The 27,356-nt window shown below is 42.1% G+C and overlaps 1 protein-coding gene across 1 annotated transcript in view; it reads right to left on the bottom strand.

Moving 5' to 3' along the window:
* Positions 1-10,007: 10,007 nt before the first annotated feature.
* The window catches only part of LOC126337818 (uncharacterized), a 96,794-nt gene continuing 79,445 nt past the window's right edge, over positions 10,008-27,356 (bottom strand). Inside the window, exon 4 of the mRNA XM_050001501.1 lies at positions 10,008-10,223. Coding sequence (XP_049857458.1) covers positions 10,134-10,223 — 90 coding nt within the window. The 3' untranslated portion in view covers positions 10,008-10,133. The remainder of the gene's footprint in view (positions 10,224-27,356) is intronic.

Below are 27,356 nucleotides of genomic sequence, written 5' to 3'. Positions count from 1 at the left end.
CGCATGCATTTAAAAACATACAGGATAGAGTTTCTACATGTTCTTCATGATGGTGACAAATGATTTTGGGTAGTGTTTTGTGAATTCATTTTGGACACGAAGATGGAAGATAAAAATGTCTCGTTTTCAGTTATGAGGCTACGTTCCACTCGAACAGAAAAGTGAACCGCCAAAACGTAAGATATGGGTAACAGAGCAGCCACTTACAGTACTGCCCATTAAAACTGCTACGCCATGAAGATGACGTGCTACAGACGCAAAATTTAAAAGACAGGAAGAAGATACTGTGATACGCAAATGATAGGCTTTTCAGAACATTCACACAATGTTGGCGCCGGTGGCGACACCTACAACGTGCTGACATGAGGAAAGTTTCCAACCGATTTCTCATACACAAACAGCAGTTGACCGGCATTGCCTGTTGAAACGTTGTTGTGATGCCTCGTGTAAGGAGGAGAAATGCGTAACATCGCGTTTCCGACTTTGATAAAGGTCGGATTGTAGCCTATCGCGATTGTGGTTTCTAGTATCGCGACATTGCTGCTCGCGTTGGTCGAGATCCAATGACTGTTACCAGAATATGGAATCGGTGGGTTCAGGAGGGTAAAACGGAACGCCGTGCTGGATCCCAACGGTCTCGTATCACTAGCAGTCATCTTATCCGCATGACTGTAACGGATCGTGCAGCCATGTCTCGATCCCTGAGTCAACAGATGGGGACGTTTGCAAGACAACAACCATCTACACGAAAAGTTCGGCGACGTTAGCAGCAGCATGGACTATCAGCTCGGAGACCATGGCTGCTGTTACCCTTGACGCTGCATCACAGACAGGAGCGCCTGCGATCGTGTACACAATGAAGAACCTGAGTGCACGAATGGCAAAACGCACTACTCTTGATGAACTGTGGTATCGTGTTGAAGCTGCATGGGCAGCTGTACCTGTACACGCCATCATAGCTCTGTTTGACTCAATGCCCAGGCGTATCAAGGCCGTTATTACTGCCAGAGGTGGTTATACTGGGTACTAATTTCTCATGATCTGTGCACCCAAATTGCGTGAAAATGTAATCACATGTCAGTTCTAGTATAATGTATTTGTCCAATGAATAGCCGTTTATTATCTACATTTCTTCTTGGCGTAGCAATTTTAATGGACAGCAGTCTATTACTGTCGATCGTTATAGAGAACATACTAACGGTCCGTCTTTTTTGCCAAAAATACGGTTAGAGGAGTCACGTACCTGGATATGCTGGAAGTGCTTTTCCCACCATAATAATGGTAGTGTCAACTGTCACCAACTCTTCGCCCGTGATGGGAGGGAAATTTTGAAAAAAGTTAAAAAAGAAGTATTAGCTAGCAAAATATGCTCGTGAACTAAAAAAGGCGCCTGCTCACAGTGCAGTCGTTGACATGGCAACTGTACACAAAAGTCGCTTCATAGTAGCTCCCCAGACTTGGATCCTATACCCTTATACGGGTCGTAACATCAACAAATGACCTAAGTATTCGTCGAATGAGGAGGTTATCTCTGCTACTAAGGACCGGTAGGCACAATCGAAAACTTCTCTCTTTTCTGAAGGAATAAAACATCGACATCTCGTTGAATCCAACACAATGGGCTCAGTCGAGATGGTGTTGAGAAATAAATGTGGATTTTGTTAAAAATGCTTAACAGTTTTTATTAGACTTATCAATATATTCTCCTGCACATTTAGGCTGTTACTTCACCTACTACGTAATCCGAGACCTAAATCAGAGGCGCCACCCATCGTCCCATTACAACTTGCTGATTTATGACAGTAGTGTGTCGGAACTGACATTTGTTACATCGCGATCTAATCCAGCTGACAGAGTCCTCTTAAATAAAGACCACTGTGGCAGATTGTGGTTACCTTATCTCAGAAATGTCGCCGAGAACACTTTCCATAGATGTCTGCACGGAATAATAGTTTGAACTGTTTCGTCACGAGTGTATATCTTTTCCAGTATCATGTCGACCTTAAGTGCCATGAATTTATCAGTTGCGCAATAAACGTATTTAAGCACCCATCCTAAATTTATTGATGGAAATCAGCTGATTAATTTTCGCCAAATTGTCCTTGATGGAGTTCCTATGCAAGAACGTCTGCCACTGCCTTTCTACAGTCATTTTTGTTTAATGTCATCTGGGTACTTTCTTCTGTAGTGTGTGCCAAATGCTTAGGGTCATAATTATGCGAATTGTAAATGATTCTAAACTTTTCACTCTGAGAAACGAAAGTTGTCATTATTCTCGGTTTTACAATGCATTTACGTTTCCCAGTAACGCAAGACAATGTAACAAATTTAATTTTCGTTCAGAATTTGTCCGTATCTGTCGATAAATTTTCTTCGATATTTTTTGTTCTGATTAATAGCTGCATTCCGTGTACCTAAGTGGCCGGGGTCTCCCTCTTTTCATCCTTCCTAGTGGTTCCCACATCATTATCCATAGTGGCTGTCTCTTCTCAAGACATCCATACCATATGAGTTGTTTTTCTTCCGTAGTATGAATAATCGAACTTATCACATCCGTTCTCTTGCTGATGACGTTATTTATGATCCTTTCCTGCTTTTATATCCCTGCAGCCGATCTCCAAAAGCCCAATTAAGGTGCCATCGATTATTTCATTAACTGGAATTTAACTACACTTTAGGAGACAGATAAAGGCACATTTTGTATTTTATTGAGCGGTTTCGCTCTTCAAATGCACAAGAAATCATCAGAACATACAGTGTATATGGTACAAATTGAGATAATACGGAAAACTTCCACTGACATTACGTAAAATACATATTCTACTTCCAGTATCGTGACTTATGTTTAAAGTTGGCTGATCAGTTTCTTTTGTGACACATTAATCCGTTACATAAGAGGCGTATTTTTTTAAGTAAGTACCGTTTTGAAATTTTTAAAAAATGCTAAGATATCTCAATGATTTTATTTTTAGATGAAAGCCTGTGCCTTAATCTACTTTTCTACATAATTTCCGTCAATATTGAGGCACTTGTCATAGCGTTGCACCAGTTTTTGAATACCCTCCTCATAGAAGTCTGCCGCTTGACTTGTTAACCACTGCATCACCACTGTTTTGGCTTCGTCATCGTCTTGAAGACGCTGACCGCCCAGGTGTTTCTTCAAGTGCAGAACAGATGGTAGTCGCTGGGCGCAAGATCGGAGCTGTACGGAGGATTATGTAGAGTTTCCCATCGAAAAGATGTGATAAGATCTTTGGTCTGATTCGCCACATTCGGAGGGGCATTGTCTTGCAGCAAAACGATGCCGTTGCTCAACTTTCATGGATTGTTGCTTTGATTCTGGTGTGACGTAGGCCACTCATGTTTCACCGCCCGTAACAGTTTGGCTTAAGAAATCATCACTGTCGTTGCGGTACCGCTGAAGGAAAGAAAGTCAATGCACTGTCTACACGTTTGGTTTTGTGCTCATCTGTTAACAATATTGGTACCCAACGTGGGCACAATTTTCGGTAATTCAAGTGCTCCGTCACAATGCCATACAAAACACTACGAGAAACATTAGGAAAGTCATCCCGCAAGGAGGAAATCGTAAAGCGTCTGTTTTCTCTCACCTTATTGTCCACTTCCTGCACCAGACTTTCATTAACGACCGAAGGACGCCCACTCCGTTGTTCATCATGCACATTTGTGCAGCCATCTTTAAATGCTCTCACCCATTTTCTTACCATTCCATCACTCATAATGTTTACTCCTTAATCTGCACAGATCTCACGATGAATATCGATGGCTTTTAGGTATTTAGCACTGAGAAATCTTATAACGGCCCGTACTTCACAGTCGGCGGGGCTCACGTTTATCGGAGGCATCTTAAACACTCAGTACACAACATAAAGAAGGAAGAATCAGACTGTAATGCGTCGGTGCATAGGTTAAGGTACAGGCTTTCATCTAAAAATAAAATTATTGAGATAGCTTAGCACGTCTTTTTTAATTTCAAAACGGTACTTACTTAAAAAACACGCCTCGTATTTGTTTCTTTTATACGCTATGAGATGGTTACTCTCCTAAAAGAGGTGGGACTTGTCTCAGCAGCCAATGCGCTACGAGCCGATCGCAAGCTTCCCCTTCCAGCATCTTCCGCACGGGGGCCACGTAAAAGTGTGCGATCAGTACACACATTTAATATTAACCTACTTTAGTTAACAGCAAACTTTAATTTTATACCATTAAAATGCTGTTTTTCTTAATCTGCGATTTTTCCGTCCCCTCCATTCACGAAACTATTAGTCTTAGAAATAAAATGAAAATAACATCTTTTTTAAATAATTTAGTTTAATTTTGCTCTGGGAAACATTTTCGCTAGAAGGCGCAGGTTAGGAGATATTTAAGAAAAAAAAAAGAACAGTGACTTTTAAACGCTCCCCTCCCCTCCCCAAACCCCAACTCTCACACCCCATCGGTCAGTATTTTTAGTACATAGTTCATGACACATCCTTCTAGTACTGTACAAAAATTTGGGACTATACGAATTTTTTCCCAAGTCGACCTTATTTTGGCCTTCGGTGACCAGGCTACAAGTGAGAAACAGTAATTCACCATACCCTATACTCCCATCTAACTACTTTTGTTTGTAGTGTGGACTGATTCCGAGGCACAGGCACAGATCGTAATGTCGTTGCTACAGTAAATGATGCAATTTGTTGCGTAAAGGTATCAGGATGCAATTTCGTTTTTTCCTCCTCACACTTTAGATGGTTCAAATTGCTCTAAGCACTATGGGACTTAATTGCTGAGGTCATCAGTCCCCTAGAACTTAGAACTACTTAAACCTAACTAACCTAAGTACATCACACACATCTGTGCCCGTGGCAGGATTCGAACCTGCGACCGTAGCGGTCGCGCGGTTCCAGACTGTAGCGTCTAGAACCGCTTGGCCACTCCGGCCGGCACAGTTTAGATAACACGACACTTTGTTCCATTTCTTCTTATCCAACAACAATTGTCTCGTGCATAGCTGCTATACCCATTTCCATTATACACGCATACTCTGATTTTGTTCGTATATGTTACTGGATTAGCTAATTTCATTCTTAATTTTCAAAACGTTCAAATGTGTGTGAAATCCTATGGGACTTAACTGCTAAGTTCATCAGTTCCTAAACTTACACACTACTTAACCTAAATTATCCTAAGGACAAACACACACACCCATGCCCGAGGGAGGACTCGAACCTCCGCCGGGACCAGCCGCACAGTCCATGACTGCAGCTCCCTAGACCGCTCGGCTAATCCCGGGCGGCCTTCTTAATGTGCGACGGCACTTAGATCTTGTATACAATGACAAGTAAAGAGGTTACCCACTGGAATTGTTCTTCTTTGAGAGACAGTGATATTTGAGATTTATGCTACGAGTAACTAGCGAAGCCGAATGACGGTATCCATGATGCACTGGGAATGTTAGTAAGAGTAAAGCAGGCAATGCACCAAAGTAGCGAAGCGTAGAAAAAATTGCGTAAAATACATTTCAGATAGATCATTTTCGACCATGTGTATGTCAATAGTATGGAACCAATATGTCTCTAACATTTGAAGGGTGGTGATCCAGAAATATAAGGCTGTAGACTTACCTTCTCCCATAGTAACTTCCAGTTTTAGATTGTAAAGGTTCGTTTGGCTTCGCAGTACTCCAACTAGTCTCGTGAATACATTATAATTTTTATAGATTATTGTCGACTGTTAATACAAGAAAATTGGTGCAATGTACACCTATTCCAAGAATGAAAACTGGTATGATCGTCGTGCCGGATGCAGATAAGTCGTCTGGTAATTCATATGCTGGTCGTTGGTCCTTGATAATATGACAAAATCAGAGGCATGAGCACAGCAGTACAATAAGTATCTGGCTGTGGCGTACAGAGATAAAGAGCAAAACGTAACGTCAGTTAGAAGAGTAATAATGAATTGACCCTCACGATTGGACGGTCAACCATATAGCATATCGTTACGTTGTAATTGTGCGACTGGAAAATCGCCATTCACTGCCTTTTAATGGTGAGGGAAGCAGCTGATGCAATTATAAAGGGCAAGCGTAATACCTTCAGTATACTAATGCATTATGCGTTTTAACTATGACTTCTCTTCATTTAAGTGTGATCGGTTGCTGCGTGTAGTTTTCTCTGGGAGAGCACATGTTAGACAGTAACTTATGAACGTACGGGAAACAGAATTTCTGACAAAATGTGGGAGGGGGATACGGTTTGCTGCGTAGATTTAATTTTTCATTACTTTTAAAGAGGCAAAGGCCAGTGCAGGTGCTAACTGGGACTTCAGTTGCTTCTGAAAATGTTCAAATGTGTGTGAATTCCTAGGGACCATACTGCTGAGGTCACCGGTCCCTACACTTACACACCACTTAAACTAACTTAAGCTAAGAACAACACACACACCCATGCCCGAGGGAGGACTCGAACCTCTGGCGGGAGGGGCCGCGCAATTCGTGACATGGCGCCCTAATCGTGGGGCCACTCCGCTCGCCTGAGGCTTCTGATTTAGCAAGCCACGTCATTGTGTAAGACTTTTGGTGTTAAACGTCCCTTGGGCCTCAGACTTTTTACAAAAGATGCTTTCTAAAGTCTGTTGTAAAATATGATACCCCTAGCCTAATTTCCACTGCCTCCATAATGGCAAGATTAAGCATTTAAAGTGGAACAATATTTTCCACCTAGCTAGAAACAAACGAGTCATAAAACCAAAGATCATTGTTTGAGTTCTTAAGGTGTCTGGCGAGGAACCTGGGGCAAATTTTTGGATAAAGTTAACGAACCAGCTGCGAAGAGCGTAACATCCCTCTTCGACTATCTGTTGTCTCCACCGCCTCCCATTGTCCAAAACACATAGTCAGTATTTCCAGACTGCCATTAAATTGTTCAGTGATATAGCTATGGGGCATAAATTCGCTGACATCCCCTGATCTAAGCATTGATTAGTCGCATTCGAATTCGTAGTGAAATACTTGTACACAATAAATAATAGAGATTGAATAATTCTAATAAGAAGTATTACGACAGGATGCTAATGTGCTTGTTTATGTTTTTATTTCAATCTTTATGTCATGAAGATCGCGTTAATGATTACAGTTAGAACGTAATTAGTTTATCACAGGACAACCCGCAGATAAACGAACTTATCGGAGGAAAGTGGCGTAGTGTTCTCGCCTGATACAATTAACTGGCTCTATGGGAACGCATACATTTACTTTTCCGACATAAGCTATCAACACGGGCCTTCACGTTTTTCTAGTAGGTCATTAACTTTCTGCGTGATTGGATGACGCCCGTAACTACACTCATGCTCATAAATTAAGCATAATGCTGATACACGTTAAACAACGCTCTGGTGGGTGGCTTGCAGGGAATGACGATGCGGTGCATTTGACCTCCGGTCGTCGCACGGTGGCGCTGGCAGCAGTCCACATACGCAGAGGTGTGTTGGTGCATGTCAGAGTACGGTGCAGCGAGTAAGTGTGCAGACGTTTTCAGACGTGCTAATGGTGACTGTGTGTTGAAAATGGCTCAAAGAACACACATTGATGACGTTATGAGGGGTAGAATACTAGGGCAACTGGAGACTGGTCAAACACAGCAGGCGTAGCACGGGCCCTCCGTGTGCCACCAAGTGTGATCTCAAGATCATGGCAACGATTCCAGCAAACCGGAAACGTGTCCACGCGCTACAGTACGGGATGTCAACAGTGGCCAACATCACAAGAAGACCGATATCTCACCATCAGTGGCTGCAGATGGCCACGGAGTACTGCAGGTAGCCTTGCTCGGGACCTTGCCGCAGCCACTGGAACAGTTGTCTCCAGGCACACAGTACAGATGACGAAAAGACATGGTTTATTCGCAGAGAGACCTGCAAGGTGCATTCGACTGATCCCTGACCACAGGAGAGCCTGTAAAGCCTGGTGTCAAGAACACAGTACGTGGTCATTGGAACAGTGGTCCCAGGTATAGTATGAACAGTGATTCTCGTTGGGTTTTCATCTGGCGTGAACCAGGAACCAGATACCGCTCTCTTAATGTCCTTGAAAGGGGCCTGTATGGAGGTCGTGATTTGATGGTGTGGGCTGGGATTATGATTGGTGCACGTACACCCCTGCATGTCTTTGACAGGGGAACTGTAACAGGTCAGGTGTATCGGGGCGTCATTTTGCACCAGTATGTCTGCCTTTTCAGGAGTGCAGTGGGTCCCACCTTCCTCCTGATGGATGATAATTTACGGCCCCTCCGAGGTGCTATCGTGGAGGAGTACCTTGAAACAGAAGATATCAGGCGAATGGAGTGGTCTGCCTGTTCTCCAGACCTAAACGCCATCGAGCACATCTGGGATACTCTCGGTCGTCGTACTGCTGCACGTCTTCAAACCCCTACGACACTTCAGGAGCTCCGACAGGCACTGGTGCAAGAATGGGAGGCTATACCCCAACAGCTGCTCGACCACCTGATCCAGAGTATGCCAACTCGTTGCGCGCCCTGTGTGGGTGTGCATGGTGATCGTATCCCATATTGATGTCGGGGTACATGCGCAGGAAACAGTGGTTGTTTAGTAGCACATGTGTTTCGGGACGGTTTTCTCAACTTATCACCAATACCGTGGACTCAGATCTGTGCTGTGTGTGTTCTCTGTGTGCCTATGCCATTGGCGCCAGTTTTTGTGTAGTGCCACGTAGTTATCATTAATTTATGATCATGTGTGTACTTCCTCTCCTGTGCCAAACTTTTCATCTCAGAGTAGTACTTTTACTCAACATCCTCGATTATTAGTTAGCTGTTTTCTAATACCTGGCTTCTCCACATTTTTTATGCTGGTGCCATGGAAGCTACTCTCTAATACCTTGACAAGGGACTCATCACCTTATTTATCCCTTCTTGTCGTCAGTGTTTTCCACGTGTTCCTTTCCACAACGATTTCGTGGAGAACCTTAATATTTCTTATACTACGTCTACCATACCTAATTTTCAACATCTTTCTACAGTACCATTTCTCAAAAGCTTCGATTCTGTTCTTCGCCTATTTTCCCACAGTCCATAATGAATGCTGTTCTCCAAACGTACAATCTTTAAAAAAATTCTTCCTGAAAATGACAGTGTTTGATATTAGGTGACGTCTTTTGGCCAAGAATGCGTTCTTTGCCTGCGCTAGTCTGCTTCTCAGGTACTTGTTCCGTCCGTCATGTTCTATTTTGCTTCCAAGTTAACAGAATTCGTTCATTCCGGCTACTTAGCTATCTCCAGTTTCCATGTTAAGTTTATCGGTAATCTCATTTCTGTTGCTCCTCAATAATTTTTTTGATTCCATCAACAGGTTCTATGATTCCTCCAGACTTTCAATGATCCGTTGTGTCCTATTTTATATGTATCTCTAATCAATCAAAGGTGACTGAGTAGGAGGCCTGGGCACAATTTCAGCTGACAGTAGGGAAATAAATCTGATGCTTTGCTATAACGATCATGGCAGCAAGTTCTCAGGCACTTAGGTGTGCGTGGAGGGTGTTTGAGACACTATCCTGCCATAACCTAGAGCAGCATTTTTACAGCAGGAATGGTGGGAAATTCTGTTCATATAATTTAACGATGGAAAAATTCTTGAAGAATTGCGCTAATACTCACATCTGTTCTTCTCTGTGTAAAAACCTACGTGCTTGCTAGCAGTCATATTCGAATTAGACTCAGCATACCTCAACAGCTGTAAGAAAATATATGACTTTAGGTAGGATTACTAAAAACATGAATAAAAGAATTTGTCTATTGAGTGGAAAATGTAGTAGTTGCACTACATTAAGAATTATATTCTCTTAACATATCACTAATACTTTATTTACATGTAAATGGTTGTGTATCAGAATATATACAATAAAAATGTGTTACACACAAAAAAACTTGCAATAAATAAATAGGAAACGAACATTCAACACAAAACACTTACAATGAGGCTATAAACAGGAATGCAATGCAAGATTAATTTATTTATCAAGGGAGCAATCTTAAAACATTAGTGTTCTTTTGTCTTTCTTGCAACAATGCAAGTTGACGTTAATTCAGCAGTCTTGTTCACGGATCGGCTGACATCTCCTACGGCCAAAAAATCTGGACTTCGACCTTGTAGCATATGATCTTGTGTTGCACTTCATTGTACATCTCCCAAACCAGGCTACCTTCCACCTGAAAATAAATTTAAAACTTAGCTTCGTACTTGCTGAGTTGATGCACGTATTTGTAATACTTCCTAACCGCCTTACAAATATGCACTGAGTGAACAGCATGCAGAATCAAATGTTTTGTAAGTTAAGCTGTTAAAGTGCTGACAACAGTCACAAAAGAAGGTTCACTTTATGCTATAGGGATTGTATCTGTCTTGTATCTTCCTTTACGTACTAAATTAAAGCTACCAGCTGTTTGTATATTTGGGCTAATGTCAGGAACTACTGTACGGACTCTGACGCACTTTTCACAAATAGGCTCACAAAGAAGATTTGTGTACACAGTTTATAACTGCACTACTGGCCATTAAAATTGCTACACCAAGAAATAAATTCAGATGACAAATGGGTATTCATTGGACAAATATATTATACTAGAACTGACATATGATTACATTTTCACGCAATTTGGGTGCACAGATCCTGACAAATCAGTACGCAGAAGAACCACCTCTGGCCGTAATAACGGCCTTGATACGCCTGGGCATTGAGTCAAACAGAGCTTCGGTGGAATGTACCGGTACAGCTGCCCATGGAGCTTCAACACGATACCACAGTTCATCAAGAGTAGTGACTGGCATATTGTGACGAGCCAGTTGCTCGGCCACCATTGACCAGACTTTTTCAGTTGGTGAGAGACCTGGAGAATGTGCTGGCCAGGGCAGCAGTCGAACATTTTCTGTATCCACAAAGGTCCGTACAGGACCTGCATACGCGGTCCTGCATTATCCTGCTGAAATGTAGGGTTTCGCAGGGATCAAATGAAGGGTAGAGCCACTGGTCGTAACACATCTGAAATGTAACGTCCACTGTTCAAAGGCCCGTCAATGCGAACAAGAGGTAACCGAGACGTGTAACCAATGGCAACCCATACCATCACGCCGGGTGATACATCAGTATGGCGATGACGCATACACGTTTCCTATGTGCGTTCACCGCGATGTCGCCAAACACAGATGCGGTCATCATGATGCTGTAAACAGAACCTGGATTCATCCGAAAAAATGACGTTTTGTCATTCGTGCATCCAGGTTCGTCGTTGAGTACACCATCGCAGGCGTTCCTGTCTGTGATGCAGCGTCATGAGTAACCGCAGCCATGTACTCCGAGCTCATAGTCCATGCTGCTGCAAACGTCGTCGAACTGTTCGTGCAGATGGTTGTTGTTTTGCATATGTCCCCATCTGTTGACTCAGGGATCGAGACGTGGCTGCACGATCCGTCACAGCCATGCGGATAAGATGGCTGTCATCTCGACTGCTAGTGATACGAGGCCGTTGGGATCCATCACGGCGTTCAGTATTACCCTCCTGAACCCACCGATTCCATATTCTGCTAACAGTCATTGGATCTCGACCAACCCGAGCAGCAATGTCGTGATACGATAAACCGCAATCGCGGTAGGCTACAATCCGACCTTTATCAAAGTCGGAAACGTGATGGTACGCATTTCTCCTCCTTACACGAGGCATCACAAAAACGTTTCACCAGGCAACGCCGGTAATTTGCTGTTTATGTATGTGAAATCGGTTGGAAACGTTCCTCATGTCAGCACGTTGTAGGTGTCGCCACCGGCGCCAGCCTTGTGTGAATGCTCCGAAAAGCTTATCATTTGCATATCACAGCATCTGCTTCCTGTCGGTTAAATTTCGCGTCTGTAGCACGTCATCTTCGTGGTGTAACAATTTTAATGGCCACTAGTGTATCTCTGTATTTGAATACGCATGCCTATTCCAGTCTCTATAGCGCTTCACATCTATACTGTCATACTGATTAGGTACAGTAAGGTTTTCAGCGACACACAATAGTAAAATGTCTTTATCAGCATCAGTATGTAATAACAAATGCGCATCAACTTCAGTTTTCGCAGTAAATGTGTTCATCACAACATGAACTTCCTGAGTACGAGTAGGTAATTTCGGCAGAATTTTCCTCCTAGCTTTGTAAATGGATTTACTTAAGCTGTTGGCATTTTAATGGCTATTTCTTCTTTTTGGTTGGTACTAGATACTAAAGAGGGGGGCGTAGGTCCTGCGCCCAAAGCTATAAGATTCACAGTTCCACTGGAGGTGGCCATTTTGCAATGCCTCTGACGTGTTAAAAAAAACCGGCGTGCATCACAACTTTCTTTTCTGAGTAACTGCTTTCCTTAATTTTTCCTTAAATTAAGAGCAGCAGAAGCAGAACAAAAAAGAAAGATAAATTTGCTGCAGCAACGCAATGCACAAGCGCTAGCTCGCCAAAAGCAGCTATCAAGGAGCTTGGTTGATTAGGCATTTGCACATTCCCTACATTCATCCAAAATTGCTCTCTCAGATTTCCATCTTTTCCTCTTTGTACCCAATAACTGTCGAAGACATTGTTTCTGCGACGAATTCGTTGTGATTTTACAGGTTCCGCCCCACTAACAGTCTTGCACTTATATCAGTTTGTTCTTCTCATCTTTACCCTCGCCCTTATCCAGTTTTTCTACGGGGTCAGCACCTTTGGATCTGGCAATGTCAGTAATACGGGGTGGCCTCTGGCAATCGCCATCTCTTCCTCCTCTGCCTATCTTTTGTACCTCATCTGCCTGCGCCCAGTGTTATCACATGTGAAAGTAGTGAACGTTTTCGAATCCTGTAACAGAGGAGGGATATGGATACCAGCCCGGTATTCACCTACTCGGAAGTGGGGAACCACGTAAAAACCACATCCAACTTAGCCAGCACACCGGCCGTCGTCTGTTGGGGAAATCTGGGCGAGTGGACTTATTTCAGTTGAACAGAGGGAAATTTGTGTAGAAGGTTGTGACTATGTTTCGTTAATTCTTACTTAATATTGTACATCTCCATTTAACTCAGTGCAGCATGTTTTCCTTGCACTCCAAAAGATAAAAATTTATGATCTACGAGGGCGCACTGAAAATTAATGCTTCCGAATTTTTAATGTGAAAATTCTTGAAGCATTTTTTTTAAAAAAGAATACATTAGTAAGATAATCTTTACTCTTCGTTTCAAAATATTTATTTCCCAACAAGGTCACGCTAGCGACGAATCCATTCCTCCAAACTAGAGACCTGTTTATGGATACCGTCACTGCGGAATGTTTGAGTTTGTTACAGAGCCACAACCTCACCTGTGCTAGTATCGCTTTATCACTGTCAAAGTAAAGTAAGATTGATAGATTAGGTCTTTGAACATCCCACAGTGTCGCGTCTCAGCACAGCCACTATACCAGAATGAAGTAAGTTCGAACTGCGTAGCGCAATCGGGACGTTAACGAAAATGGGTTAATTATAAAATTGCTGTCAACCTTTATATCGGAGATGAGACGGAGAGAATCTCCTTGGTTTGAAGCAAATAAGTTTCCTGAAAATAGGTTACAGAATTGCAATTGACAAAAAAGATTGGCTAGTTTCTATGAAGTTTATTATCACATGTACTTGTGTGAGGTGTTGGACCATAAACGGCTTAGCAAGATTCAGTCTATTTATTTGGACTTGCTACTTCAAAGCTAATTGCCAGTATATATAAGAAACAAGTAAAAAGCAATCATTTGTTCTTGGTTAGCACTGAAATCTCTCTAAGTAATTGAGACAAAGACTGACAGCCTCTGTTCAACACTATTCCAATGAAACTCTAAAAACCCCACTTTACCTGCAGTTCCTGAGTGTCCACCAGAGTCTATCACCGTCTTCTCGTAGTTAAGTCTTTATCAACTGTATCGGCTGCTACGGGCCTACTCGGCCCCGCTGGCGTCTCGTTGTGGAATCTCCAAACTGCCGGCACTGGCTCTGAATCTGCATCTGAATCTCTGCTGCTAGCTATTCCGCTGCTTGGCCGTTTATTTCGTTTCTCATGTACTTGGGTGCACACGAGTTAATTTGTTTCACACGACCCTTTCATTTCTAAGTGATCGGATTGCACAAGAATGCCTATGGTTCCACACGACACTCTCGTTTCTAATTGGTCGGCTTGCGCAAGAATGCCTTCGGTTCCACACACTTTCGTTCCTAGCTGCACACAATTTAATTTGGTTCCACACGAGTCTTTTCCGCACGTGACTGACACTCTCTCTTGCTGTATTATCGCCCTGGTGTTTGCGTCTTCCATTGCGCAAGTTTGATTCATGCTGCTTCCTCTGGCAGGAAGTCAAACACTAAGTTATTTGATCAACAAGCCATACTTGACAGCCTTTGCCGCTTATCTGTTTGCCTGAGCCTGGACTCTTATTATGGTCACAAAAGCAAGAATAAAAATTAAAATTTTCTACGGTCACAACAACACATTCTTCCAAAGTTGATCTCTCAGAATTCCAACTTTTCCTTTACACTTTTGGAGCAGCTGAAAATCGGATGGGGCCACATCGAGAATATACAGAGGATGATCGAGAACAGTGAATACAATGCATGGTGTTGCTGCAGATGTCACAGTGCTCCTGTGTGTCCTGGCTTTATAATACTGAAGGAAAGGATGCTCCATGTGTGGACTAAGTATTTGAATTCGAAACTCGATCACAGAACATTGTTTCTCGTGCACCGACATAGTTACACGCTACAATTCGTAGCCCTCTAGCGGCAGAAGGGTGCAAATATACAGGGTGTTACAAAAAGGTACGGCCAAACTTTCAGGAAAGATTCCTCACACACAAAGAAAGAAAATATGTTATGTGGACATGTGTCCGGAAACGCTTACTTTCCATGTTAGATCTAATTTTATTACTTCTCTTCAAATCACATTAATCATGGAATAGAAACACACAGCAACAGAACGTACCAGCGTGACATCAGACACTTTGTTACAGGAAATGTTCAAAATGTCCTCCGTTAGCGAGGATACATGCATCCACCCTCCGTCGCATGGAATCCCTGATGCGCTGATGCAGCCCTGGAGAATGGCGTATTGTTTCACAGCCGTCCACAATACGAGCACGAAGAGTCTAAACAGTTGGTACCGGGGTTGCGTAGACAAGAGCTTTCAAATGCCCCCATAAATGAAAGTCAAGAGGATTGAGGTCAAGAGAGCGGGGAGGTCACGGAATTGGTCCGCCTCTACCAATCCATCGGTCACCGTATCTGTTGTTGAGAAGCGTACGAACACTTCAAATGAAATGTGCAGGAGCTCCATCGTGCATGAACCACATGTTGTGTCGTACTTGTAAAGGCACATGTTCTAGCAGCACAGGTAGAGTATCCAGTATGAAATCATGATAACGTGCTCCATTGAGAGTAGGTGGACGAAACTAAAATGAGCTCTAACATGGAAATTAAGCGTTTCCGGACACATGTCCACATAACATCTTTTCTTTATTAGTGTGTGAGGAATTTTTCCTGACAGTCTGGCCGTACCTTTTTGTAACACCCTGTATAGACATGAATAATACAGATTTACAATATTAATAACGTTTGTTTCACTCAAAAGCCTTGAGAGTTATCACATAAAAAAAATTGGAGGCATTCCTATTCTGCACGTCCCCGTAGTAAGGAGCTGTTATTGTGTTTATACTGTTGATGAAGGTGAAGAGCCCATTTCTCTTCAATAAGACCTTTAGGCCGATTGGGTTAACTTTCTGACAGATGGATCATCGTTAACAGTCCCAAAAGGTTAACGAGAAATCACGCACATGCTACTTGTATAGCGCTCAGCTTTAGAATATTAGCGTGTGGCTGTAATAGCTTCCGTAGGTGCGAAGAGGGGACAAAAGTCAACTGCGAGCATCGGTAGGTGAGGACAAGGTGTGAATGGCAGCACCTATGCCAACAGTTCCATTGCGTGCGGACACCTTGTTTACGAAAAACATGCACACCTGAGCAGCAGTTTGACGTCACCCAGTTAGCTGCTGCAGGTGTCCGCTGAACAGTCCCGAAAATTGTGTTTTGGAACTGATAAAGCTTGATGGCGTGTCTAAGGTACAGTCTCGCGAAAGTGACGCAGGCTTTCTCGGTATTAACAGACGCAAAAGGGCGACAGGTTTCGGGAGTGTTACTTAGAACACACACTATTTACATTACACTGTTTTTCTATCGCCAATGTCACAAACAAAAGCACTACGTCGCCAGTCGTCTTATGCCTTTCTCTTCCACCGCCGGTACCAAAACATAAACATGCTGTTTGGAATAATACAGTGCGACATCTACCGACTGTTTTCTCAGAAATTCACGTCTGGTTCGCAGCTTCTGTTTCCAGAATAATGTCAAGACACAAATTCTGCTATTCATTAGCGTTGCTCACGGTCTCTCTCAGTGGCAACTGGGACTGCTAGTTTGACGGCATTTTGGATGTCATGTACCAAAAGCTTTCGATTAAAGTTTAAAAAAATTCTGACTGAAGACCAAATGTGTAAAAATAACAGAAAGCGAAAAATTGTCGACAGACAGTATCAAGTATAGTATAAGGGGCGTTCAAAAAGAAACGAGCCGGAGGTATGGTTACAGAAACCAGTACCTGTATCTTTGCAAAACAGACATAATGTCTTATGGGACAACAGCAATCAGTGAAATTATAATGTTACTTAAAAACCGTCTTGATTGCAAATATTTTTATTCATATGACCGGTTTCGGTTCATTCAGAACCATCTTCAGATCTGATATTTCAGTTACAAGAGTAACCCGTCCAAATCCAGCAGTTTTCACATGCTACGTCACTCATTCAGAACCATCTTCAGATCTGATATTTCAGTTACAAGAGTAACCCGTCAAAACTGCTGGATTTGGACGGGTTACTCTTGTAACTGAAATATCAGATCTGAAGATGGTTCTGAACGAGTGACGTAGCATGTGAAAACTGCTGGATTTGGACGGGTTACTCTTGTAACTGAAATATCAGATCTGAAGATGGTTCTGAATGAACCGAAACCGGTCATATGAATAAAAATATTTGCAATCAAGACGGTTTTTAAGTAACATTACAGTACCTGTATGTTGGAAGTACTGACCCTGGCTGTTGAGGCACTTGTCCCACTGTGACACAAGGCGGTGAATGGCGGCAGGAAAGGTTATGTTGAGGTTCTTCTTTGACCAAGATGGCCCCTTTCTGATTCACTACCGGCAGCACGGCAGCAGTGAGTGCCCAGCATTACTCGCAAACGTTGACCACCCTTCGCCAAGCAATCGAATCAAAACGACCAGGCAATCTCACCTGTGGGGTCATTCTGCTCCACGACAATGGAAAGCCTCATACGGCCAACATAGTCGAGGCACTCCCGTAAACATTCAAATTGGAGGTTCTCGGCCACTCTCCATACAGTCCGGACCTCTCTCCCTATGATTTCGCCATTTTTGGTCCCCTTAAAAAGGGGAGCTGGACGTGCGGAATTGGTTAATATCGCAGCCCCGGGAATTTTATGAGACAGCCATTCACCGCCTTGTGTCACAGTGGGACAAGTGCCTCAACAGCCAGGATCAATACTACTAACATACAGATACTGGTTTCTGTAATTATACCTCCGGCTCGTTTCTTTTTGAACGCCCCTTATATTTAACAATGATACATTTGATCTTTATCGATTATACAAATTCAGATACAGAAATATCAGATTGTAAATGCATTTAATACTTCCGGCTCCGTATCCGAGGTCGCTATGACATACTAATGCGTTGTTCGAGTCTGGGAGAATCGTATCGTGTCTTAGTGATGCTAGGAAGTTTCATCAGAGCGATATGGCTGGTACGGAGATAAGAAAAATATTAGCATGGCGTTTCTGATCAACAGGTCGTGTGCAGTGACCAAGTTCTCCGTAGTGCCTCAAGAAGTAATCACATATAATTCCTTCAGTGTTTCACCGATTCAAAATTTCAGATTAGGGGATTTGTGTCCTCTCTGTATCTGACCATCAAAGAGTTCAAATCAAATGGTTCAAATGTTTCTGAGCACTATGCGACAACTTCTGAGGTCACCAGTCGCCTAGAACTTAGAATTAATTAAACCTAACTAACCTAAGTACATCACACACATCCATGCCCGAGGCTGGATTCGAACCTGCGACCGTAGCGGTCGCTCGGTTCCAGACTGTAGCGCCTAGAACCGCACGGCCACTCCGGCCGGCTTTTTTTTTTTTCAGGACAACTAAACATCAAAGTGTCTAGGAGTAAGAATCTGTAGTTATCCAAACTGGAAATACGTGGACTGCTGGTCCTTTTCAAGGTCTAGGTTTCGTGTGAAAGAACATGCCATCCCATACAGCTTAGATATTGTGATGCTACCATTACTGCTTTTAACATTTGTTGTCGTTATTATTGTTACTACTATTAGTAGTAGTAGTAGTAGTAGTAGTAGTAGTAGTATTCTGAAACATTGATTAATTCAAGAGATGATTATCTGGACTGTGGTAACTTTTCACTTCTTATTACACAGGTCAGCGATGGAAAACTGTTTTAATGAAACTGATTTTCTTGTGTTTTGTAGAGTGTTGAACTTTCATACAATAACAAAAAATCAGATTTTAATGTCATAAATTTCATCTATTAATGTAGTAATATGAAGCTGAAATTTCATGTGATAGTAGTTGCACAATTATAAATTGGTATCTGCTGCGATACGCCCTTGGTCTCTCCTGGCGTTTACGATGAGTTTATGATTAATGAACGTGAAAGAAAAATTACAGGTTTCGTAAAGAGAGTATACTTTTCGCACTTTAGAAACGTTCTGTCCCTACTGAGACAGAGGGAGGTGATGCTAATTAGTTTTAAATCAGTTGCAAAGTGATAGAGCTACAACATATTGAATGTTTAGGACTCTTAAGCACTTCGTCGGCGTCATAGGGTTAAGTGGTTGTCACGGAGTCCGTTGTGAGGCCACGTCATATTCTACACGGTATCAGCGACACAGATAATACGAAAACAATTGGAAAACAGGTACCAATGCTGGTAGGTGTTAAAAGGCTTAACTCACTGTGCAGTGGGATACATTATTTTTTGGTGAAAAATAATGGGGAGGGACAAAGCCCCGCTTACTGAAACGATTACGAGATTAGTCAACGCAGAGAAGATCAGAAATGTTTGTTCAGGCTGCTGTTTTTAATCCTGTATACTGACAAGTTTCGAGAAGATCATCGGTGATTGTGATAAGAAGAGCAAAATTCGTTAGTGTATTAACGAGATGTAAGAGACTTCTTTTAAGAGCAATGTGAAATATTGTAATATTGTCACAGAAAAGAAGCTACAGAGTTTTGGCGATAGCTTGTTTGATATGGTGGAGCAAAACCATTTGAATCTCGTGTGTGCCATAGTAGGCTGCATAGTTTGTGATGATGATGTTTGGTTTGTGGGGCGGTCGACAGCGCGGTCCCCATTTTTACACAGTCCAATATTTGACTCAATTCAATCTAGCAACTGTCACGAATGATGATGATGATGATGATGAAATGTTGAGGGCAACACAAACACTCAGTCCCCGTGTAAAGAAACTCCCCAACCCGGCCGGGAATCGAACCCCGGGCCCAGAGGCAGCAACGCTAGTCACTAGGCCACGAGCTGTGGACTTCACTGTTTGTGAACTGAGAAAATGGCTACGCATCAACGCCCGCAGACTTACTGTTCCGTGAGAAAACGATCTTCATCAATGCTACAAGGATTTCATTCATACAAGTAAATGTTCAGACAATGGATAGTGCAGGGGAAACGACTAATGCCGCCACAAATCTGATTCTTTATTAAATCGGACTCTCATGTATAAAACTGACGCGCCAGGGTAGCCGAGAGCGCTAATGCACTGCTTCCTGGACTCGGTTAGGCGCGCAGGCCCCGGATCGAATCCGCCCGTCGGATTAACGGCCAGCGTTGATGTGGTTTTTAGGCGGTTTTCCACATCCCGCTAGGTGAATACCGGGCTGGTCCCCAAGTTCCGCCTCAGTTACACGACTCACAGACATTTGAAAACGTTCGCACAATTTCATGATTTACACTAGACGCGGACAGCTGGGGTACACTAATTCCGTACCAGGGTCATTCCTGTTGTTACACAGTCTGACTTAAGTCCATGTGACTTTTTTCTTTGGGGTGGCGGCAGGAAGAGCATCCGGCCACCCTCCGCAATTAACACTGCCAAATCCGTCATAACAAAGCCGACCCCGCGTTGGAGCGGGACAAAGGCCGAAGAAAGAAAGAACTCTCATGTACAAAACTGCCTGAAACGTCTGATTAATTTCCAGATGCGTTAATGTGGTAAAAATTTGAAGGTAAGGATGTAAAATTTTTGTGGCTAAAGATGCAAAGCCCTAATTATGTTAGTTTCATTAACGTCGGATTGATATAAGAGGTGTGTGGGATAGGAATGAGGCTGGCAACACTGCGAATGATCTGGCAACTCTGAGTTGTTCTACTTGTGTAGATCAGTGTGTTCATCCCTTACAGATGCTCAGTCCGAATTTCAGCACCGTACAGTCGTCGCGTGATTTTTGAGAGCACTGTCAGCGAAGCTGTGTTTTTGTTGTGTGTTATGAAAATGGAACAGAGGAATGTAGAGGAACTTCATGCCGTCAGGTTCTGTGTTGAACTTGGTGTCTCTGCGAAATCTTTCGAAAAGTTAAAACAGAGTTATGGAAAAATTCCTTATCAAGAGCACAAATTTTTCGGTGGCACAAATAACTTTTGAAAGGTCGCGAACACGTCGAATGTACGCATGGTCTTGTGAGATTGTTCCTCCAGGCCAAACTGTTTACCAAGAGTTTTAGAAAGGTGTCCTTGAAAGTCTCAGAAAAAGTGTGCATCGAGTGAGACCGGGAGACCGGACATTGCACAGAAATGTGTGCTGCATCACAAAATGTTCAAATGTGTGAGACATCTTATGGGACTTAACTCCCTAAGCTTACACGCTATTTAACCTAAATTATCCGGAGGACAAACACACACTCGAACCTCCGCCGGGACCAGCCGCACAGTCCATGACTGCATCGCCTCAGACCGCTCGGCGTGCTGCAACACGGCAACACCCCATGTCGCACTGTGATTTCCATCAAGGAATTTTTGACCTCAAAAGGCATTCCTGTTGTTACACAGTCTGACTTAAGTCCATGCGACTTTTTTCTTTTCCCGAAATTGAAAAATGTCTTAAAAGCACATCATTTTGTGACTCTGGAGATCATTCAAAACAAATGTGACCGACATGTTGAAGGCCCTACCGTTGAAACCTCTCAGCGCTGCTACCAACACTGGGAACAACGACTCGACTGTGTATAGCTGCCAAAGGGGACTTCTCCGAAGGTAACAATATTGTTTTATGAAAAAAATAAAAACTTTGGAAGATAAAAAAATAGTCCCATTATTTTTCTCACACACATCGTAGTCCGTGAAATTTGCACTTCGTTTAAAGAAAATCTTGTTTTTCACGCATTTCAATATTTATGAAGATGTGTTTCCTGAACGATGTGTTGTAGAATAATATAATTTTGCAGGTACATTCAGTGGTATAGCTAGACACTGCCTGGAAAATGTGTTCAGAATAAAAATGGTAGTAAAGAAGTAACTAATTAAAACGGCTTGTCTGAAGCTAAGTTTTAGTGTATGAAAAGCGAAAATGTGACGTGCAATAAAATTTTTTCCTGTTATTGTTTTGTGGTGAGTGTCAGCGAAAAAATTTAGAAAAGGTTTTAAAGTATGTGTTAAGTTTGTTGGAAGTCGGTAATGCCCTAATTCTCAAATACAATATGAATATAGTCAGAGTGATTTGCGCACTGTGAGCTATGCTGCCTGCAGACAGATATGCAGTTTATAATGTTAATACTTGCCTTATTGTGGTGAACTTTTAACGTACCATTATGTCTCATAATGAAAAGCTCAAGTTAGCATATGAAATAGAGAAAATCAAATTTTTGTTGTCCCTGGTACACGTTACACAGGCAACATTCAAGTGGAACTGGGTGACCGGGTCATCGTTTCAGCCGCTTATTGATATATACGGTAACAAGGTAAAATATTTAGTGATACTTATTGAGAAATGATTAAAATTTCCACAGGAAGACCACGAAGTTTCTTTTTGAAAGCTTTAGCTGTTAATGTTTCTAATGTAACTAGCTCAGCGCCCGTTGCTTCGCTCTCATAGACTGTATGACACGCAGAGATTTTTTTGTTTTTATTTAATCGATTTTTTTAATAAAAACCGTCATCCTCCGTTTCACCCCCCTAGGGCCTGAATGTCTAAAAGTAGTGATATACTTATTTTTTAAATTTCTGACTGAGAAACCAAATTTAAATTTTCATAGATTTATCTTTAAAATCTCATTCCCTATTTCATCCCCTTAGGGGCTCCTTTTCCAAAAAAATACTGAAACAGATACCTTTCTACTTGTAAGCAAGAAGTTAAATACCAATGTTCATAGATGTAGCTTTAAAAATACTTTAGTAGTCCTTTAACAATGATACTTTTCAAAATAAGCTTTTACCCAGTATTTCATCCCTTAGAGGGTGAAATTTCAAAAACTGCTGAAACGCCTATTTCGTTATTTCTGGAGGAGAAACGAAATACTAATGGTCGTAGATCTAGCTTCAAAATTGCCTTAATAGCGACATTTTTAAAAAAAAAAGAACCTTCACTCCCTATTTTACACCGCTGAGTTCGGAATTTCGAAAAGTCCTTTCCTAAACGACGCCAGATGGGTTCCACACCTTCTTCAAATTTCAAATCTCGTTCCTTAGCGGTTTGGGACTTGGCGATAATGAGTCAGACAGTAAGGACATTGCCTTTTACATATAGAGATATCTTCACTGAAAACATTAAAATTATAATTAGTTTCAATGAAGATTGAATAACACATTTTTGATTTTCAATGGAATTCATAATTACTCTATCAGTTTCCACGTCTTTTATTTAGTTACAGTGTGGCGACTGAAACATTGGCGTTGAAAAGAGTCTTCTCGGCTCTAGCTTGGCTGATGTGTGGAAAACTCCTATTAAAGGAAGTACTGACATTAGCAACTGAGTTACTAGTTCTATATGTCTCTGTAAGTCCATTTTAATACAGATGGCTGCAGGACCTCGGATATTTAATATAAAATGTCGAATCAAAACAGCTTCAGCCGTCTAAATTTCCAATTTTATTTCAGCAATCAGTTTCAGAGCTATATTACGCCATCTTGAGTCGACAAGTGATGATAGGAGCGACTGCTGTATCAAAAAACTACGGATACCAGTCACCGTATGCCGGCTCCTGTTCTGACTGGACGAGGGTTGGGATTTTTCATACATGACGGTCAGGGGACCTTAAGATGGAGTAATGTAGCGCTGAAACTGGTTGCTCAAATAAAATAACAAATGTAAATTTAGATGGCTGAAGGTTTTTTGATTCGAAATTTTAGTTCTACATGTACTCCTAACTGAAAGAAGTTCTTGTGGTAATTATTCTATCGAAGATTGGATAAAGATCCGTCTTAACGGAAAATCCCGTATTGCATTTAAATCTAAGGCCTTATTATTCAGTTTTACTGGTGCCTTATTGCTATGTGTACAAGATATTATAGTTGCTCAACAAGTTCTCGGGACATTGGAATAAATTTCATTCTACTCCGTTGTCTGCTTGGCAGTAGAATTTAGTAAATACGCCAAACGAGAAAGATAACCTTTTTTTTTTAATGTTCATACACGGTATTTTTCATTTAACAACGTATGCGAACGTGTTCTGAGCGTCGAAGGAGACTACACAGCAGTCAGATCTTTGTGATTTTTTAAAACATTTGCGGTACGTGAAGTTTAGAATTGATGTATGAATCGACTAAGACAGTTCCACGCAACTCTCAAAAATTATAAAATATTGTTAATAAAGAGACTGTCTGTATAAAAAAACATTACAAATTAATTTTTTTTTTACATTTCATAGAAATGTTCGTGGACCATGCACCTTTGAAAAAATTACCACGGCTGGGAATCGAACCTGGGTCGTCCACGGTGCAAGAAAATATTTTAGGACAAAGCCACACAGCTAAAAAAAAAATGACCTTGCTTTAGGTATGAAACGCAAATCGGAAAATTTCAAGGTTGGTTTCGTCTAGAATTTTTTGAGAACTGCATGAAACGGCTTTTGAGGATTGATATTTGAGTTCTTAACTTGAGATAGTGAAAAAAAAAAAAAGGCTGCCATGTGATCTCCTGGTTGGTGCCTCAGACACGACTGGAGGCCGGGTCACTTTGTGTGTGGCGTAAATCGACGGATTTTTGTGATTTATCCGCGTGCGTGGGCGTGGTCAGCAGTGATCGCTCGACACAGCGGGGGTGGCTGGCGACGGATATCAGTACTTGCGACTGTGTCTCACTGAAACTTCGTTGTATGGTGCTGCCTTTTTTAGGCATTACTTTATTACAGAACATTTTTGCATTTTGAAACTCGATTATATCGTCGAGAGGAAGCTAGTGTGAACGATAGTACGGTGAAAATTTTGGCGTCCGCCGACGGTTTGTACTAGGACTATTCGGAAAGTAAGATCCGTGTTCAGAAGAACGCGAAATCCCGAAGATGGGCTAAAATTTACAGACGCGCGAAATTTGGCACGTACTTCGATGCGAGATGCCTTTAATAGGTTCCACAACGAAACATTGTCTCGAAATTTGGTAGAAAATCCGAAGAAATTCTGGTCGTATGTAAAGTACACAAGCGGCAAGACGCAGTCAATACCTTCGCTGCGCAGTGCCGATGGTACTGTTATCGACGACTGTGCCGCTAAAGCGGAGTTATTGAACGCAGTTTTCCGAAATTCCTTCACCTGGGAAGACGAATGGAATATTCCAGAATTTGAAACACGAACATCTGCTAGCATGAGTTTCTTAGAAGTAGATACCTTAGGGGTTGCGAAGCAACTCAAATCGCTTGATACGGGCAAGTCTTCAGGTCCAGATTGTATACCGATTAGGTTCCTTTCAGATTACGCTGATACTATAGCTCCCTACTTAGCACTCATATACAACCGCTCGCTCAACGATAGATCTGTACCTACAGATTGGAAAATTGCGCAGGTCGCACCAGTGTTCAAGAAGGGTAGTAGGAGTAATCCATTTAACTACAGACCTATATCATTGACGTCGGTTTGCAGTAGGGTTTTGGAGCATATACTGTATTCAAACATTATGAATCACCTCGAAGGGAACGATCTATTGACACGTAATCAGCATGGTTTCAGAAAACATCGCTCTTGTGCAACGCAGCTAGCTCTTTATTCGCACGAAGTAATGGCCGCTATCGACAGGGGATCTCAAGTTGATTCCGTATTTCTAGATTTCCGGAAAGCTTTTGACACCGTTCCTCACAAGCGACTTCTAATCAAGCTGCGGAGCTATGGGGTATCGTCTCAGTTGTGCGACTGGATTCGTGATTTCCTGTCAGGAAGGTCGCAGTTCGTAGTAATAGACGGCAAATCATCGAGTAAAACTGAAGTGATATCAGGTGTTCCCCAGGGAAGCGTCCTGGGACCTCTACTGTTCCTGATCTATATAAATGACCTGGGTGACAATCTGAGCAGTTCTCTTAGACTGTTCGCAGATGATGCTGTAATTTACCATCTAGTAAGGTCATCCGAAGACCAGTATCAGCTGCAAAGCGATTTAGAAAAGATTGCTGTATGGTGTGTCAGGTGGCAGTTGACGCTAAATAACGAAAAGTGTGAGATGATCCACATGAGTTCCAAAAGAAATCCGTTGGAATTCGATTACTCGATAAATAGTACAATTCTCAAGGCTGTCAATTCAACTAAGTACCTGGGTGTTAAAATTACGAACAACTTCAGTTGGAAAGACCACATAGACAATATTGTGGGGAAGGCGAGCCAAAGGTTGCGTTTCATTGGCAGGACACTTAGAAGATGCAACAAGTCCACTAAAGAGACAGCTTGCACTACACTCGTTCGTCCTCTGTTAGAATATTGCTGCGCGGTGTGGGATCCTTACCAGGTGGGATTGACGGAGGACATCGAAAGGGTGCAAAAAAGGGCAGCTCGTTTCGTATTATCGCGTTATAGGGGAGAGAGTGTGGCAGATATGATACACGAGTTGGGATAGAAGTCATTACATCATAGACGTTTTTCGTCGCGGCGAGACCTTTTTACGAAATTTCAGTCACCAACTTTCTCTTCCGAATGCGAAAATATTTTGTTGAGCCCAACCTACATAGGTAGGAATGATCATCAAAATAAAATAAGAGAAATCAGAGCTCGAACAGAAAGGTTTAGGTGTTCGTTTTTCCCGCTCGCTGTTCGGGAGTGGAATAGTAGAGAGATAGTATGATTGTGGTTCGATGAACCCTCTGCCAAGCACTTAAATGTGAATTGCAGAGTAGTCATGTAGATGTAGATGGAGATGTAGATGAGCTTTTCGTTGTGGTTTCCATTTCGCGCCCGACCGGACCTTATAATCCGAATAACTCTCGTACGATATGTATTCATATATTTCTCGAAAGAAAAAGCGCACCAAAATAGTTTTAATTGAAAATGATCAATACGTTGATATATACAGTTCATCCTTTACTTTTCCACTTCTTTTTGAGGCCTCCATCTTTCTGAACTCTTTTCCGAAACTGGATCTCATACTGTAAGTAGGCTGTTTACGTTTTCTTATTGGTAACGCCACATAGCGCTCTGTATGAAAAATCACTGGCTGTGCTGTGTGCAGTCTGTGGCTAGTTTGCATTGTTGTCTGCCATTGTAGTGTCGGGCAGCGGCAGCTGGATGCTAACAGCGCGTAGCGTTGCGCAGTTGGAGATGAGCCGCCAACAGTGGTGGACGTGGGGAGAGAGATGGCGGAGTTTTGAAATTTGTAAGAATTGATGTCATGAGCTGATATATATATTATGACTATTAAGGTAAATACATTGTTTGTTCTCCATTGAAATCTTTCATTTGCTAACTGTGCCTATCAGTAGTTAGTGACTTCCGTAGCTTGATTCTTTTACTTAGCTGGCAGTAGTGGCGCTCGCTGTATTGCAGTAGTTCGAGTAACGAAGATTTTTGGTGAGGTAAGTGATTTGTGAAAGGTATAGTTTAATGTTAGTCAGGGCCATTCTTTCGTAGGGATTTTTGAAAGTCGGATTGCGTTGCGCTAAAAAATATTGTGTCAGTTTAAGCACAGTCTTGTATAATTTTTCAAAGGGGACGTTCCAGTATTTAAGCAAGTTTCATTACAGTTTCGTTGGCAATTGGATT

The sequence above is a fragment of the Schistocerca gregaria genome, chromosome 1, assembly GCF_023897955.1.
Source record: "Schistocerca gregaria isolate iqSchGreg1 chromosome 1, iqSchGreg1.2, whole genome shotgun sequence".
NCBI lineage: Eukaryota > Metazoa > Arthropoda > Insecta > Orthoptera > Acrididae > Schistocerca > Schistocerca gregaria.
Note: the sequence above shows the minus strand (reverse complement) of the source record. Positions and strands in the feature narration are given on the sequence as shown.